Source organism: Schistocerca serialis, chromosome 1, assembly GCF_023864345.2.
Source record: "Schistocerca serialis cubense isolate TAMUIC-IGC-003099 chromosome 1, iqSchSeri2.2, whole genome shotgun sequence".
NCBI lineage: Eukaryota > Metazoa > Arthropoda > Insecta > Orthoptera > Acrididae > Schistocerca > Schistocerca serialis.
Genome location: NC_064638.1, coordinates 77,291,211 through 77,307,161, shown reverse-complemented (window position 1 = coordinate 77,307,161; position 15,951 = coordinate 77,291,211). Strand labels below are relative to the sequence as shown.

Below are 15,951 nucleotides of genomic sequence, written 5' to 3'. Positions count from 1 at the left end.
ATTAGATGTTGATCCTTTGCAATGACTTAGCCAAAAACAAGCAGAAGGTATCATTGTTTCTGGCTTGATGTGTGCCAAAAAAGTTAAATTTTTTCATGAGTCTCTAGGATTAGAGGGAGAATTTAATGTCTCATATGGATGGCTAACCAGATTCAAGCAATGTCATGGGATTTATGAACTTACTGTGCAAGGAGAGTGGCTTAGTTGAAATGTTGTGACAGCTGATTACTTCCGGCAAGAGTTCCAGTAATTTGTGGAAGAAGAGAATTTCACACCAGATCAAATTTATAATGCAGACGGTATGAAAATGTCTGCCAACCAGAACACTTATTTTTAAAAGCAAATTTTGTGCTCCTGGATATAAGTCATCTAATGAACTCATTACAATTCTGAGCACCAATAATGCTTCTTGGAACCACACAATGAAACTAATAGTGATTGATAAAAACTAAGTATGCAAGGATATCACAGCTAAACATCTTCCTGTATATTATTACAACCAAAAAGGACCATGGATGGATAGTGAAGTTTTCGAAAATTGATTTCGCACACATTTTCTACCACAAGTTCAGTGATTTCTGGAAGTGGAAGGATTTCCACAGAATGCTTTTCTATTGCTTGATAATCTCTACATCTACATCTACATCTGAAAATGATTGTGAGGTGCACAGCAGAGGGTACATCCCATTTCATCAGTTATTAGGGTGTCTTTCTGTTCCATTCACGTATGGAGCATAGGAAGAATGATTGCTTGAATGCCTCTGTGCATTCTGTAATTATTCTAATCTTATCCTCATGATCCCTATATGAGCAATATGTAGAGGGTTATAGTATATCCCTAGAGTAATCATGTAAAGCCATTTCCTGAATCTTTGTTAATAGACTTCCCAGGATACAGTAGTTTACATCTGTCTTCAAGAGTCTTTCAGTTCAGATCCTTCAGTATTTCTGTGACCCTCTTCCACAGATTAAACAAACCTGTAACCATTCATGTGTCCCTTCTCTGTATATATTCAATATTCCCTGTTAGTCCTATCTGGTACAAGGCCCACACACTTGAGCAATATTCTAGAACCAATCACAAGAGTGGTTTGTAAGCAATCTCCTTTGTAGATTGATTGCACTTCCCCAGCATTCTACCGATAAACTGAAGTCTACCATCTGTTTTACCCACAACTGAAACTATGTGATCATTCCATTTCATATCCCTGCAAAGTGTTACACCTAGGTATTTGTAACAGTTGGCCAATTCCAATAGTGACACATTGATATTATAGTCATAGGATACCATATTTTTTCATTCTTCACACCCTGAAGACAGGATTCTCGTATCTGATTATCATCTCATTATAACTAAGTTTTTACCTCCTAATGTGATTGCTATTATTTTGCCAAGTGACCAAGGCATAATTGCATCAGTAGAAGAGCACTATCAAGCTTGTCTACTGAGAATGCTATTGGTGAGGATGATTTTCTGGTATTCAGAAAAATTGACAATTCTATATGCCATACATGGGATTTCTGATGCCTGGCAGGAAGTTGAGCCACACACACTATTTCAGTAATAGAGTAAAATTCTTTCAGATATAGAAGAAGGTGTTTTTCAAGATTTCAGTGATGAAGAAATAACAACATCACAAATAATGAATCTGGCAACATGTTTAATTGGTTTTGAAGATGTCAATGAAAAAACTTGAATGAATGGCTGAAGATCGATGTGTGTGAAGCTGGCTTCCAGTACTTGAGTAATACCAAAATTATGTCCACTGCTTCACAACAAAGCAAAGAAGAAGACAGTGAATGTGAAAGTAGGGATGAAGCCAGTGACCTTGTCAGTCACTGTACCACATAGCAATGTGTTGATACGCTTGATATATGGGCCAGAGTGGATTTCAGTAAATGACATTACTGCTGCAAGAAAAATTTGAAATGCTGTGTGAAAAACTGTCAACTCCTCTCCGAAACAGACTAACGTCATGCACTATTTTAGGAAATAAAAAAGCGATATAGCACCTATCCAAAGCACTTAGATAAACTATTGAACAAAGGATGTGTTTGAAAATATCTTGATTATTTGTGATTTTTTATTATTTGTGAATCTTCTGCCCAACATTACCCTGAATAATTACACATTCATATGTAAATATGGTCACATGCTGATTGCTTAATTTTTTAAAAGTACAGTTGTGAGTTAGCAACTCCTACCCACCTTGCACATTACAAAAATAGAAATTCTTCTATGGAATACGAGTTGGGTAGGAAAAACTTTTCCAGTTTGTTTTCAGATGTAACTTTTCTCTCTGTGAGATACTTTATGTGATTGGGTAAGTAATTAAAAATTTGGTGGAAGCATTGTGCATCCCTTTTTGTTCTAAAGACTGCCATAATGAGGAGTAATGAATGTAACATTTTCTGGTATTGTAATTGTGTACAGCATTGTTCCTTTTGAACTGCTATGAATATTTACAACACACTTCATGAGGGAATAAATACGAGGTCTATTCAAAAAATTCCAGAACTTCATCCACAAAATTTTTCTGTGGTTACATTTTACTTATTGTGCATGGTCTCCTTCAAAATACTCTCCTTCACAATTGATACACTACTCCTAACAACGTTTCCACTTCTGGAAGCAATCTTGATATGCCTCTTGCTGGATCACAAGAAGTGCTGCATGCGAAGTTTCTTTTATCTCATCTATTGTTGCAAATCTTCATCCTATCAATGAGGTTTTCATCTTTGTAAATAAAAAAATGTCTGCAGGGGCCAGGTCTGGAGAGTATGGAGGATGAGGCAGCACAGTGATGTCATTTTTTTGGTACAATACTTATGTTACAACAGGGATTAATGTGTGAGTGCATTATCATGATGAAGAGCCGTGAATTGTCTTGCCACATTTCATGCTGCTCTCACATTTTCTTGCAGGCACTGCAACACGTCCCAATAGTACCATTGATTAACAGTTAGCCCCTGTTGCACATTCTTCAGAGTCAAAGAAAACAGTCTGCATGACTTTGACATTTGACCTGATCTGATGAGCTTTTCTTGGTCTTGAAGAACTTTTCCTGATCCATTGTGAAAACTGAACCTTGGTCTCAATATCATAATCATAGACCTATGTCTCTTCACCAGTTATGATTCTCTTAAGGAATATCTCATTCTCATTTGTGCTACCCAAAAGCTCCTCACAGATTGCGAGGTGAAGGTCTTTCTGGTCTTGACTCATGAGTTGTTATATGAACTTGGCGGCAACATGATGCAATCATAGTTGCTGTGTCAGGATTTCATGACATGATCCAACTGATATGTTACATTCTTCAGCTACCTCTCAGACAGTCAGTCTTCAGTTGGCATGCACAATGTGGTTGACATTCCTGACACGAGCATCGTTGGCAGACAACAAAAGGCTTCTTGAACGAGGGTCATCTTTACCATCCATCCGCCCATTTTTAAACCATGTGAATCATTTGTAAGACCTAGTATGGCTTAAGCACTCATACAGGCTTCTTGCATCATTTGGTGTGTCTTTGTAAAGGTTTTCATGATGAGTTTAATGCACAATTTAAGCAGACACATCGCTCCTCTAACTCTGCCATCTCAAAATTCGCAAACTGTGTGATGCAATCTTTTGCTACTAACAGATATAACAACTAAAAGATATACAACAATGAAATTTCTGGCAGTTACACAGCAAAAAAGGCATGTGCTGAGATGCCAACCACATTTTGCCCCCCCCCCTCCCCCCCATAGATATGGAATTCTGAATGTTCCGGAATTTTTTGACCAGACCTCATATACTATGAAGCAATGGTCAGAATGCCCAAAGCCTTAAACAGATGGCTACAAGATGATCATGTGTGATTTCCACATATTATTCTTACACTATGTCTTCAAGGAAAGAATACTTTCTTTCATAAAGATGAGTTACTCCAGAACTTTATTTCGTATGACATTATTGATTGAAGATATTCAAAGTATGTCAGCTTACTACTTTGTCTCTCCCCAAGATTTGCAATGATTCTAAGTGCAAATGTGGCTGAACTAAGTTGTTTTAGGAGTTACAAAATGTGTTTCTTCAAGTTTAAATTCTCACCAGTACAGGCATTTAAATGTTTGTAGTTTCCAGGCTATTTGCTACTTCCTCTACATGTGTTACATTTATCAAAGGTGTGTGTATCTCTAGGTGTGCTGAACTGAATATGTTGTATATTTTTTAAATTGAGAGTGAGACTGTTTGCAGAAAGCCAGTTGATAAAACCAGTACCTTTAAGAACATTATTTACCAATTCTTCTGTTGCTGTATGTATGTTTGATTGATTACAATACTAGTGTCACCCACAAAAAGAACTAATTCTGTTTGTTGTATATTAGATGAAAGATCATTTACAGATATGAAAAAGGATAGTGGACCTAAGATTGAGCCTTGTGGAACTCTATAAGTGACTCCTCCCCAATCAGAAGAATCACTCATGGACTAAGTTGTTTGAATTACTAAGTAGAACTCTCTGCATTCTTTTGGTTAGAAATGACATTATCCAGTTGTTGAATGTATCATCAGGCTCACAAAACAAGAATATTGTGAGTCACACAATGCCTTAGATAGGTCACAGAAAGTACCAACTGGTGCTATTTTATTATTTAGTGCTTGTATGATTTCGTGAGTGATTGTGTAAATGGCATTCCCAGTTGAGCAACTCTTCTGAAATCCAAACTATGACATACCAAGGATATTATTGTTGCCCAGGAGGAAAATGATCAAAGAATATATGACCTCAAAAAGTGTGGAAAATAATGTTGTAGCAAAGTTATTCAATAGTTACTGATATCTCTCCTATCACCATTCTGTAAACAACAATGGCATATTTCAATCTGTCTGGAAAAATACAGTCAGTTATAGTTTCAATTCTGAACAATGGCAGCTCATGCAGGTTGAGGTACAGACAGGGATTGCATTGTTGCTAGTTTTAAGCAACATTTGCTGTACATGCATGCATGTGCAAGTATCCTGCAAGTTATGCCTCTTGTTGCTTATGCACAATTTGTTGCTTACCACCACCAGCAGCAGTGACACCTTGCAACAGATGGAATAAAAATGCACTAAATAACTTGCTACAATCATATTTAATGCTGGCTATGACGTCCACAGCAGAGCACTCAGAACATTCCTTAACGCACATTGGCCGTCAGAGAATCTGTGATGTAGGTGTGCAGAACAAGCCCTCAGTCAACTGCCATTGTTCGTAAGTCCAATTATAGTGATGCAACTGCTTATTATATGGGAACAAGTCTTTAGTACTCTGCTGGATATACCATCAAACCCAGATGAGCTTTTATTTTTGAGAGAATATATAATTTTTTTCATTCAGAATGAGAAGTGGTTGAGACATTCATACGAATGAATTTCATGTATCTTGCTTGTTGAACAGATTCTTTTGATTTTTCTTTTGAGCTGTTTGTCCCTGTTTGTTATACAACATTTAAGAAATGATTATTAAACATACCTGCTGTGACTGATGATTTATAGCCCTTCCTTTTTTAAATTACTGGTTATGTTTTACTGTTCTGTGACATGTCATCCTGTCTGTTGTTTTATTGCATTTCTTTTGGTCTAAAGTCTGTTATTGGAATAATTGCTTTCTGACATAATTTGCTTGTTCCTTGGTTTTTTAATAACATTTCTCAGTAATTTTAAATGGATTGTGTAGTTGCAACTATGCAGAATCTTCACTTGTTCTTGCCAACAGATAAATTTCCGATTTCCCTATAGTGATTCACCATTTTTACATGGTTGTTTAGTGTAATTTCTGAGTATCTCATGCAGAATGCTGTTTTCAAAGACTGAAATGAATTCATCATGGAATAGATGAAACTTTATGTCAGCATTTGGTTCATATGAATTTCATCCCAGGTCATCTCTTGTAGACTATTCTTACTATGTTTGTCCAGAAATCATTAGTTATTCTAAGTGATTCCCATTGAGGAGTGTCTGTACTGCAAGGCACTATCTTATTTATCCTAACTAACTGTGCATCATAATCAGAGATAGTATGTGTTCCTGGGTATACACTTACTTTTCAGGTTTAAGCTTCATCAAAGAAAGCATCATCAATTAGTATCCTTATCCACCTATCTTGGAAGGTTAATTACTGAGACCAAATAGTAGGTTACAAATAAGGTTTATAGATCATTTTTCCTATCAGAATCCTTTAAAAATTGACACTGAAATCACCATAGACTGCCTGCTTGCTGCTGTGTGATGGATAACATAGTAAGGAATCCACATGCCTCATAAACAGTTCAAAGATTCCCAGTGATGATCTGTATACACTTAAAATTAAAAGTTATTTACAAAATCTACTTGTTTCAGTGTGTTCAAATCTACTTGTTTCAGTGTGTTCTATCTTAATATATGCAATAATTCCACTTTTCGCCATATTACTTCTACATGAGTAAGATGCTAGAATGTAATCTTTATATTTAACTTCTCTAACCCTGTGGTTATGTGGTGCTCAGCTAGGCACAGAATGTCTCTTTTCAGAGCTCTCTAAGTTTTCCGAACAGCCAAGAAGCTCTTCTACCATATTACTCAACTGTCTAATATTATGATGAAATAAGCTAACCTTACTTTTCTGTCAATTCTTAAGCATCTTAAGGGGGCTCTTCTGTTGTTTTAAAATGATGGGGTACTTGATTTCTGGATCAACCTAAAAAAGGTACCGCTCTGACGTACATAACCACAGGAGTCTCGCTTTGTATGCGAGTGGCCCCCAATACATTTTCTGCAAGAAGCTCAACCAACCTATTTCCCCCCTCTTATTCATTTATAGGCTATGTCTAGTACATCCCCATATTCCACCTGTTGTAGCAACATATTTCAGTCAGCTGCAGCCTGCCCAGCTCTGTGTTCACAGGGCTTACAGCAGTGTTAAGCCAAGGCTGGTCATGCCACTGCAGGAACTCCACAACACACTATTCCATCCAGGTCACCACTAATGCTGTAATTTCTGTCTTTAGACCAGGCTGTTTCCTGCTTGTAAAGGAACACCCCCCCCCCCCCCCCCCCTCTTGCATTACCTTACCTTTCCTCAACAGAAGTAATCAATACCAAAAATATTTTTTTGAATTTTGAATAGGTTAACAATGTTGCGGCTGTTTTTCTAAAAAAATCGTATGATTTTGTACACAGTGTGCTATAATTCAAGCTAAAATCTGTGTAAAGAAGTTACTTTATTTTCGTTATTACAATCAATATGTACTAGCTCTGAATGTACATTTGAAATTATTTTCTTTTAGAAACATTTGAAATTGTGAAATATTTGGCTCACTTAAAATTTCTATTATTATTTACACAAATTTGACCCTATTTATTATGTTAATTTTGGGATTCATTTATAGAATAATAATATGAATTAATAGAAAGTAATTTGTGAAGAAACCCTGTAAGCCCTTTGGAATATTGTCAGTATTGCAGAGTGAAGTAGTAGTGGGCATGCCTCTGATGTGATCGGACGTGTTTTTATTCTTGGGAAGAACACTGTAATTTTCAAATTGTAAAGACAGTGTGATGTAGAAAAATGTGAAAGAATAAAAGTTTGAGTAAAACAAAAAATAATCCACAGGCTCTTTTCAAATTTATTATGTCAATTGGAAGCATGAGAACCTATAATGTCAAAAATGCCAGCTTCAAGAATCAGCCCATAGACATTAAGAACTGGAGCCAACTATGACAAAAGAAGATAAGTAAAACATTTATTGTAAATCTTACTCCTCCCAAAGCTTATTAGAAAAGTTAACCTAAAGACAGTGACAATCAACAAATAATGTGGGGGAGGGATAGATCACATGGTCCACTTACCGTGATCACCTCATCTTCTTTATCAAAATCCTTAACAAAATTCCCTGTGTCTTCTGTCACCTGTCTGGGGTTATCACTTGGCTTCACAACACTTCTGACCTGGTATTCTGTTCCTAATTTGTATTGTACCACCTGCCCTACATGCCTCCTGTGGCTACTACCTAGCAGCAAGACTGTTTTCTTCCTAATCTCTCTCTCTCTCTCTCTCTCTCTCTCTCTCTCTCTCTCTCTCTCTCTCTTTTTCCCCTACACTTAGTTTCTTTGCTAGAAGTTTGCTGCACCCTACTGTGACTAAAGCTGGATGAGGTTCTTCCCCTCCCACGTTAGGTAACAAGTCAAGCTTATTAGATGCTGTGAGCTCAAATGCAGTTGAAGAATATAAAGAGCTGTTCCCCTTTCGCCAATTGCTTGTTACCTTTGCCCAGTTCCCAAGGTCTTCTTCCTCTTTCAATCTATCTAGTTCAGGTTTCACATAATCTAATTCATCCTGAAGGGAATATATGTTCTGAGGTTATATCTCACCAAGGGAGTATGGTAAATTCATCTTGGTGCTCTTCAAACAATGAACATATGCTGAAAGGTACTGCATGTAGGGGTGGACATGGTCCCCAAGGATAGATGCATACCTGATTGGTCCACTGTGTCCACCAGCAAGACAAGATCACCCAGGGAATGCCATCAAAACATTTCCCAGAATGTAACACTTCCTTCTCCAGCATGGAGCCTCCCAACATTTGTTGCAGGACGCTTGCTTTTGGACATTATTCATAAAGATCACCTGTCACCCCTCAGTGGATGCACTGTTGCGGTATTGTTGTGTAAATTCCATCATTGTGGGTGCGTAAACCTGGCGCACGCTGTGGAGACCTGTACACAGTAACATTTGCTGGACAGTAATAGAGGAGACACTGTTGGTAGTCCCTTGGTCCATCTGTGCAGCCAGTTCCCAACAGTTGCATATCTGTAGTACTAATCTCTGCGGCCACAGTTCATCCTTGTCATCTACAGCCTGTCGTGCACCACGGTTGTCTCGGCACTCGTTTTGGGTAGCATCGTTTTGCCACGCATGGTATTCTTTAACCGCTGCAGCACATGGACATTTTACAAACCTAGCCATTTTGGAAATGCTTCCACCCTTGGCCTGAAAGCCAGTGGTCATATAATTTTGGATGTCAGATAAATTTCTCTGTTTCCACATTACGATGATGATTACACTGATAATCCACAGGCTCATTTCAAATTTATTATGTCGATTGGAAGCATGAGAACCTATAATGTCAAAAATGTCAGCTTCAAGAATCAGCCCCTAGACGTGAAGAACTAGAGCCAACTGCCAGAAAAGAATATAAGTAAAAAGTTTATTGTAAATCTTACTCCTCCCAAAGCTTATTAAAAGAGTTAACCTAAAGACAGTGGCAATCAACAAATAATATAGGGGAGGGAAAGATTACATGGTCCACTTACCGCGATCACCTCATCTTCTTTATCAAAAATCCTTAACAAAATTCCCTGTGTCCTCTGTCACCTGTCTGGGGTTATCACTTGGCTTCACAACACTTCTGACCTGGTATTCTGTTCCTAATTTGTATTGTACCACCTGCCCTACATGCCTCCTGTGGCTACTACCTAGCAGCAAGACTGTTTTCTTCCTAATCTCTCTCTCTCTCTCTCTTTTTTTTTTTTACCCTACACTTAGTTTCTTTGCTAGAAGTTTGCTGCACTCTACTGTGACTAAAGCTGGATGGGGTTCTTCCCCTCCCACTTTAGGTAACAAGTCAAGCTTATTAGATGCTGTGAACTCAAATGCAGTTGAAGAATATAAAGAGCTGTTCCCCTTTCACCCATTGCTTGTTACCTTTGCCCAGTTCCCAAGGTCTTCTTCCTCTTTCAATCTATCTAGTTCAGGTTTCACATAATCTAATTCATCCTGAAGGGAATATTTGTTCTGAGGTTATATCTCTCCCTTAGGAATTGTGAGGACAAGATTAAATTAAATACAGCACGCACGGAGGCATGTAAAAGATCTTTCTTCCCACATCCCATACACTAATAGAACAGGAAAAACCCCTAATAACTAGTACACTGAGATGCACCCTCAGCCATGCACTTCACAGTTTTTTGCAGAGTGTAGAAGATGTAGATATTTGATCTAGCATGTATTTTCAATGACATGATATATCATAATATTTACACATCTAGTGTACTGAGCTCGAAGATGATATAAAATAACAATAACAGCTACTTTGTTAGAATTATTAAACCTTTTCTTCTTCTCCCATTCAAGAATGACAGTATTATAAAAAGTGTTTCTTCCTTAATTTACAGCTACAGCTAATGATGTCTACTCAGCCATCATTTGCAAATGCTGATATTTTCTGGTGTTCGTTTTTATTTTACTCTGAAGTGGTTTAACTTTAAATTTCTTGGACAACATCAGCATTTCTGTAACAGATTACCAAATTATTCCAAATGATCTTTCAAAAATTTCATCTCAGTCACTTTAATTCAGCTGTTTCATCACCCCCTGTCTCAACATTCAACTCCATATACAACAAATGAAATTTTGTCAATTTTTGCTCACTTAAGTAGTAATAATGTTAATGATATAACTACTTCTGGTAATACCTCTGCAGAAATTATTTAATATGATGATAAACCACAACAAAAATATCATGCATTTCGTAAATCACAAAAGAGTGCCATTGGCCCTTGAGAGTGCAGCTGTAAATTGAACATATTTTAAGTCATTCCTGAAGGCTGCATATTTTCTTACAAAGGATGGATATCAGGAAATGTAACTAAGTAGATATATTTGAGTTATCCAGCAGACCACAGTTTACACATTAGCTCAAAAATATTGTAATCACAAATTACTTTGGGAGTATGTCATTAGATAGTGAAATATGATTGACTGACCTTGTGGTACAGCAGTTGCAGCAAATAGTGACACTCCAGCGATTATCATAGAGGAGCACAGAATTTTCTTTCGCCCCCATTTGTTAAGAGAGAATAAAAGGAAAGTATATGCTGGCACTTCCACAAAACCAGCTATTAAAAAATTTATGTAATCATTGCCTCCAAGATTTGATGTATTCCAAGAAAGTCCGTAATATGTTGCATTATTTGCAAACCTTTTTCAGAAAGAGGATAGAGGATTATTATTTATGTAAAAATGTATTTGAAAAATTATTAAAATAGAAAGAAAATAGAGGAATATTATTTATGTAAAAATGTATTTGAAAAATTATTAAAATATACTGATTTAAAAACTCATATATTCCCTACACTTCTTCTAAGATCTAAATTCTAAAACTAACAGTATTTCTTTCAGAAATTCTGTATATATGCCTAGGTCATAGGGTCCAGTTCTACTCATACCCAACCCAAAATATCAGAAGTGATGTCAAGAACAGCTGCTACAATATGGTGCTGCAAGGTTTTGAGATTCTGCAGTAGAGGTGAAACATTAACAATATCCTTGATGCATAGCCAGAAGGAAAAAAAACACACACACACACACACACACACACACACACACACACACACACACACACACAAAGAAAGGAAGAAAGAAAGAAAGAAAATCACAAGGCATCAAGACCAGCAACCAGGGTGGACACTTGAGCAGTGACAGCACGGTGGTCACAACATGGCCTATCCAGCACTGTGGCAATGTCTCAGTTACATAATCTCATTCAAAACTGCAGAAATGTGGAAGTGCACCATCTTGCTAAAAGATGAAATACTTGCTGTCACTTTCAAGTTTTTGGCATGAGCCACAATTGGAGCATGTCACATTAGGTGATACCATTGACAGTTCCCTTGGCAAAAAAGAAGGGCCCATAGACTGTCTTGGTGGACATGACACAGAGCACATTAACTTTCTCAGAATCCTGGACATGTTCACACAAGATGAAAAGATGAAAAGTGGTTTTGTCACTGTAGATTAATACGCTTGTGAAGTTATCCTTTTCAAGATGGTTCTGCGTATCAGTGAAGAATTGCAGAGGCATAGTTTGTCATCAAGGCTCATGGCAGGAGCTGCAATTTGTACAGTTTCACTCTTAATCATTTATGAAAGATTATCCACACTGTTGGCTGAGGGATGTTCAGTTCTGTACCAGCTTGACAAGTAGACTTTGTGGGACTTAACAACATCATGTCCCTTACATGGGTCACTGTTTGTTCTGACATGCTCAAATGTCTTGCATTGCACAACTAACCACTGTACTTGAATTTCTTGTATCAGTTCAGTATGCTATCATCAATTGGTGATGTTTAAGAAACTTGTCATAGAAAGCACTTTGCACACTCACTGCTGCTGGTGTGTCCCAGTCAGTAGTTTTCCCTATTTTGCAGGCACCACATTAAAAAAAAATGTGTTAAGCCATTTACCTATACTGATCTTTCAAAGTGTTTCATGAACTTCATAATTATGCATTGTAAAAACTACATTAAATTACCTTAAAAGAAAAAATAGTAAGTACTTGGAGTAATAATCTCTTATTTTTCTCTAGGGCTATCCACTTTACACTCAAATTCTGCATTCTATAGTATTACGTGTTATTGACCTATGGAAGAAATGCCTGAGTTTCTGAAATGAATTCATATCAGCATTCATTTACTCACCTGTTAAATTCTGTAGGTTTTATTAATAAATTTGATTAAAGATAGGTTCATTAAATTATTTCACAAATTCACTTTAAATATTCTACTTAATTTTTTATATAAGATGAAAATACACCACTGTCAAAGAGCTAGTGAGTTTTTAATTATACTATTGTCTGTTGTTTATCTATGTAATATGTGAGGAACATTCAAAAACTTCTGCAGCTGTTATAATAATTATTGCCTTTTGAAACCCATACCCTTACATTTATCCAAGGTGCCCCCTCAAACATGCCCTGGAGGAAATGCGACATTCTTTTTCAAAAACGCTATTGAGAAAATTTAGGGAACCGGCATTTGAAGTTGACTGTCGAACGATTCTGTTGTTGCCGACATATATTGCACATAAGGATCACAAAGATCAGATACTAGAAATTAGGGCCCATATGGAGGTGTACAGACATTTGTTTTTCCCTTTGTTCTATTTGTGAGTGGAATAGGAGCGGAAATGACAAGTAGTGCTACAGGGTACCCTTCGCTACGCACTGTACAGTGGCTTGCAGAGTGTCTATGTACATGTAGATGTAGATGTGCAAGACAGCATAGTAAAATAAATAATTTTGTACAGCAACTCTTCCGCAGTTTAAGAAATCAACATATGTAACATGATGTCATCAAAGTATGCAGACAGAATGGTAAAACATGAAAGTCAGTGCTTACATAAGGAAGGGGCATGTTACAGAGAGGGTCTGTAGAGGACATGGAAGATTATCTAACATTTATGCTCTCTACATGTCCTCCTTGTAACCTGCCCCTATCTTATTTAAGAATCACCACTTCTCATGTGTTTCATCAGTCTCACTGTGTACTTCCACAATTCTGTAGAGGGCAGAAAGGGCTGTCCACCTTCCTGCCCCCTACAGGCCTCCCTGTGACCTGCCCCTCACCTATTTAAACTCTCTTTTTTATATATCGCACTGGCCTGTCTGCGTAGCTCCATAATGTTAGGCTCATAAGTTTATTTTATATATATTGCTTTCTTAAATTGTGGATGAGCTGTTATACAACATTATTTATGTTGTCTAGTTTGATAGCATTTGTTGTTACTTTCTTTTTCATATGACTTATTTCATTTGCACCTTGTTTTTCAATATTGTTCAGATAATCACTTGTAATTGGCCTTGGTGGCTGAAACTGATTATGGTGTTAGAAAATAAAATCACAATTCTTGCTGATATTTATTTCCAAGTAATTACTACAGTTGTGAGTCCTGTACCATCATGTTCAAAATGTTGGACAAGAAAAGATCTGAATGACTGACTGACACCAATTATCCATAACTGAATTTTTACTCTTCACATACTTATCCTTGGTGCCATTGGTAGAAGAAGCCAAGTTGATTCAGTGTTTCTGTATGTTCAAATAGTTTTCAGTTCAGCACCACATCTGTGCCTTCTGAAGAAAATATGTCACAGTGGAATATCTAACCAAGTATTTGTTGTATTTTAAGAGCTTTGAAGGCAATAATAACTTCAGAATTTTTGTAGATGATGTGGTTATCTACAATAAAATACTGCCTGAAAAAAACTGCACAAATTTTCAGTCATATCTTGGTAAGATCTTGAAGTGGTTCAGAGATTTGCAACTTCTTTAACTGTTCACAAACATAAAATTGTGCAGTTCTCTAAACACAAAATAGTAGTAACCTGTGACTACAATATCAGTGATTCACAGTTGGAATTACTCAATTCAAACCAATATATGCATGTAACAATTTGTAGATATATGGAATGGGAAGACCACATATGCTTAGTTGCAGATGAAGCTGGTGACAGATTTAGATTCATTGATAGGATACTGGTAAAATGCAATCACTCTACAGGAAGTTTACCTACAAAACACCCATGTGAACCAGCAAAGAATATGGCTCAGATGTGTGGAGGGTTCCACACAAATAGGACAAATTGGAGATACTGAGTGTGTACAAAGAAGGCCAGCGCGCGGGATCAGCCGAGCGGTCTAAGGCGCTGCAGTCATGGATTGTGCGGCTGGTCCCGGCGGAGGTTCGAATCCTCCCTCGGGCATGGGTGTGTGTGTTTGTCCTTAGGATAATTTAGGTTAAATAGTGGGTAAGCTTAGGGACTGATGACCTTAGCAGTTAAGTCCCATAAGATTTCACACACATTTGAACAAAGAAGGCCAGCAAAATGGTCACAGGTATGTTTGATCAATGGGAGAACAGCACAGAAATGCTGAAAAATCTGAACTGGCAGATGATGAAATACAGGGGTCAACTGTCCCAGAAAAGCATACTTACAAGGTTTCAACCATGAAAAATTTGGAAACACAAAATACACTAACAAAAATTTCTATGCCTTATAGTTCCCTTGGGAGTGAATACACTGATAACAACATTTATGTTACTTTTTAAATTAATCTTGGAATTCTTTGCTTATCAGGATGTTTAGTACTCTTGTGACTCCACTTGAATATCCTCCACTGCTTCAAATATTCACCCCTTCAACTTGATTTTTATCTTAGGGAAAAGGAAGAAGTCACAAGAAGCTACATTTTGTGAGTATGGGTGGAGGGGAATAAGTGTCACCTTGATTTTTATCAAAATTTCCTGGTTAATATAGCCTACACACAGTTGTGCAATGTCACAATGGAATACCCAGTTTAGTTCACACCACTTCTGGGGATGTTTTTCCTAAGTCATCCATCACACAAGATGTTAGAAGGACTATCCACTGCAATGACTGCTGCTTAGTTTGAGAGTCACAGCAATAAATCCAACTTTTGTCACCAGTAACAACCTTTGATAGAAAGTTTTGATTATCTCGAACCAATTGTTTAAGATCTCTGCAGACTTCTAAGTGATGTTACTTCATATCAACTGCAAACAGTTATGGCACAAACTTCACTGCAATCCATCTCATGTTCAGTACATTCACATGTACCATAACTTATCCACAAAGTGTTGCAGAGGTCTTCATTGGTCTATTTATGATCTTGCATAATCAGATCCCTCATGTTCTGAAGAACATTTTCTGGCATGATGGCAGCTGACAGCTCAGCCAATGTTTGCCAATTTTTGAAATGTTTATACGAGTTTTAAGTCTGTGTCTGACATGAATTGTGATCTCCAACAGTTTGCTTCAACATATGGTGTATTTCTGCAGTAGTTCCCCTAGTTTAAGACAAAACTTTATACAAACACTCTGCTCTTTTAGATCAGCTATCACAAAACCACAAGCTTACTGCACAAATATGCTCACCAACACCTAACCAAACCACGCAGCTCATAGCTACTGATACAAGAAAGATGTATGTAAAATGCACTCATGACCATTTGCATACAAAATTCAAATTTTGGAAACTTTTGGATACCATCATACACTATGTATCACTCAAATAGAGTATGCAAAGACAAGGTTAGGCAGTTTACACTGTGCACAGAGGCAAGTAAACAATCGTTCTTCAGACCC

The 15,951-nt window shown here is 37.2% G+C and overlaps 1 protein-coding gene across 1 annotated transcript in view; it reads right to left on the bottom strand.

The window, feature by feature from the left end:
* Nucleotides 1-15,951, bottom strand: part of LOC126462064 (organic cation transporter protein-like) — a 160,792-nt gene that overhangs the window by 31,830 nt on the left and 113,011 nt on the right. Inside the window, exon 8 of the mRNA XM_050096046.1 lies at nt 10,772-10,986. Within this exon, the coding sequence (XP_049952003.1) occupies nt 10,772-10,986 (215 nt within the window). The remainder of the gene's footprint in view (nt 1-10,771; nt 10,987-15,951) is intronic.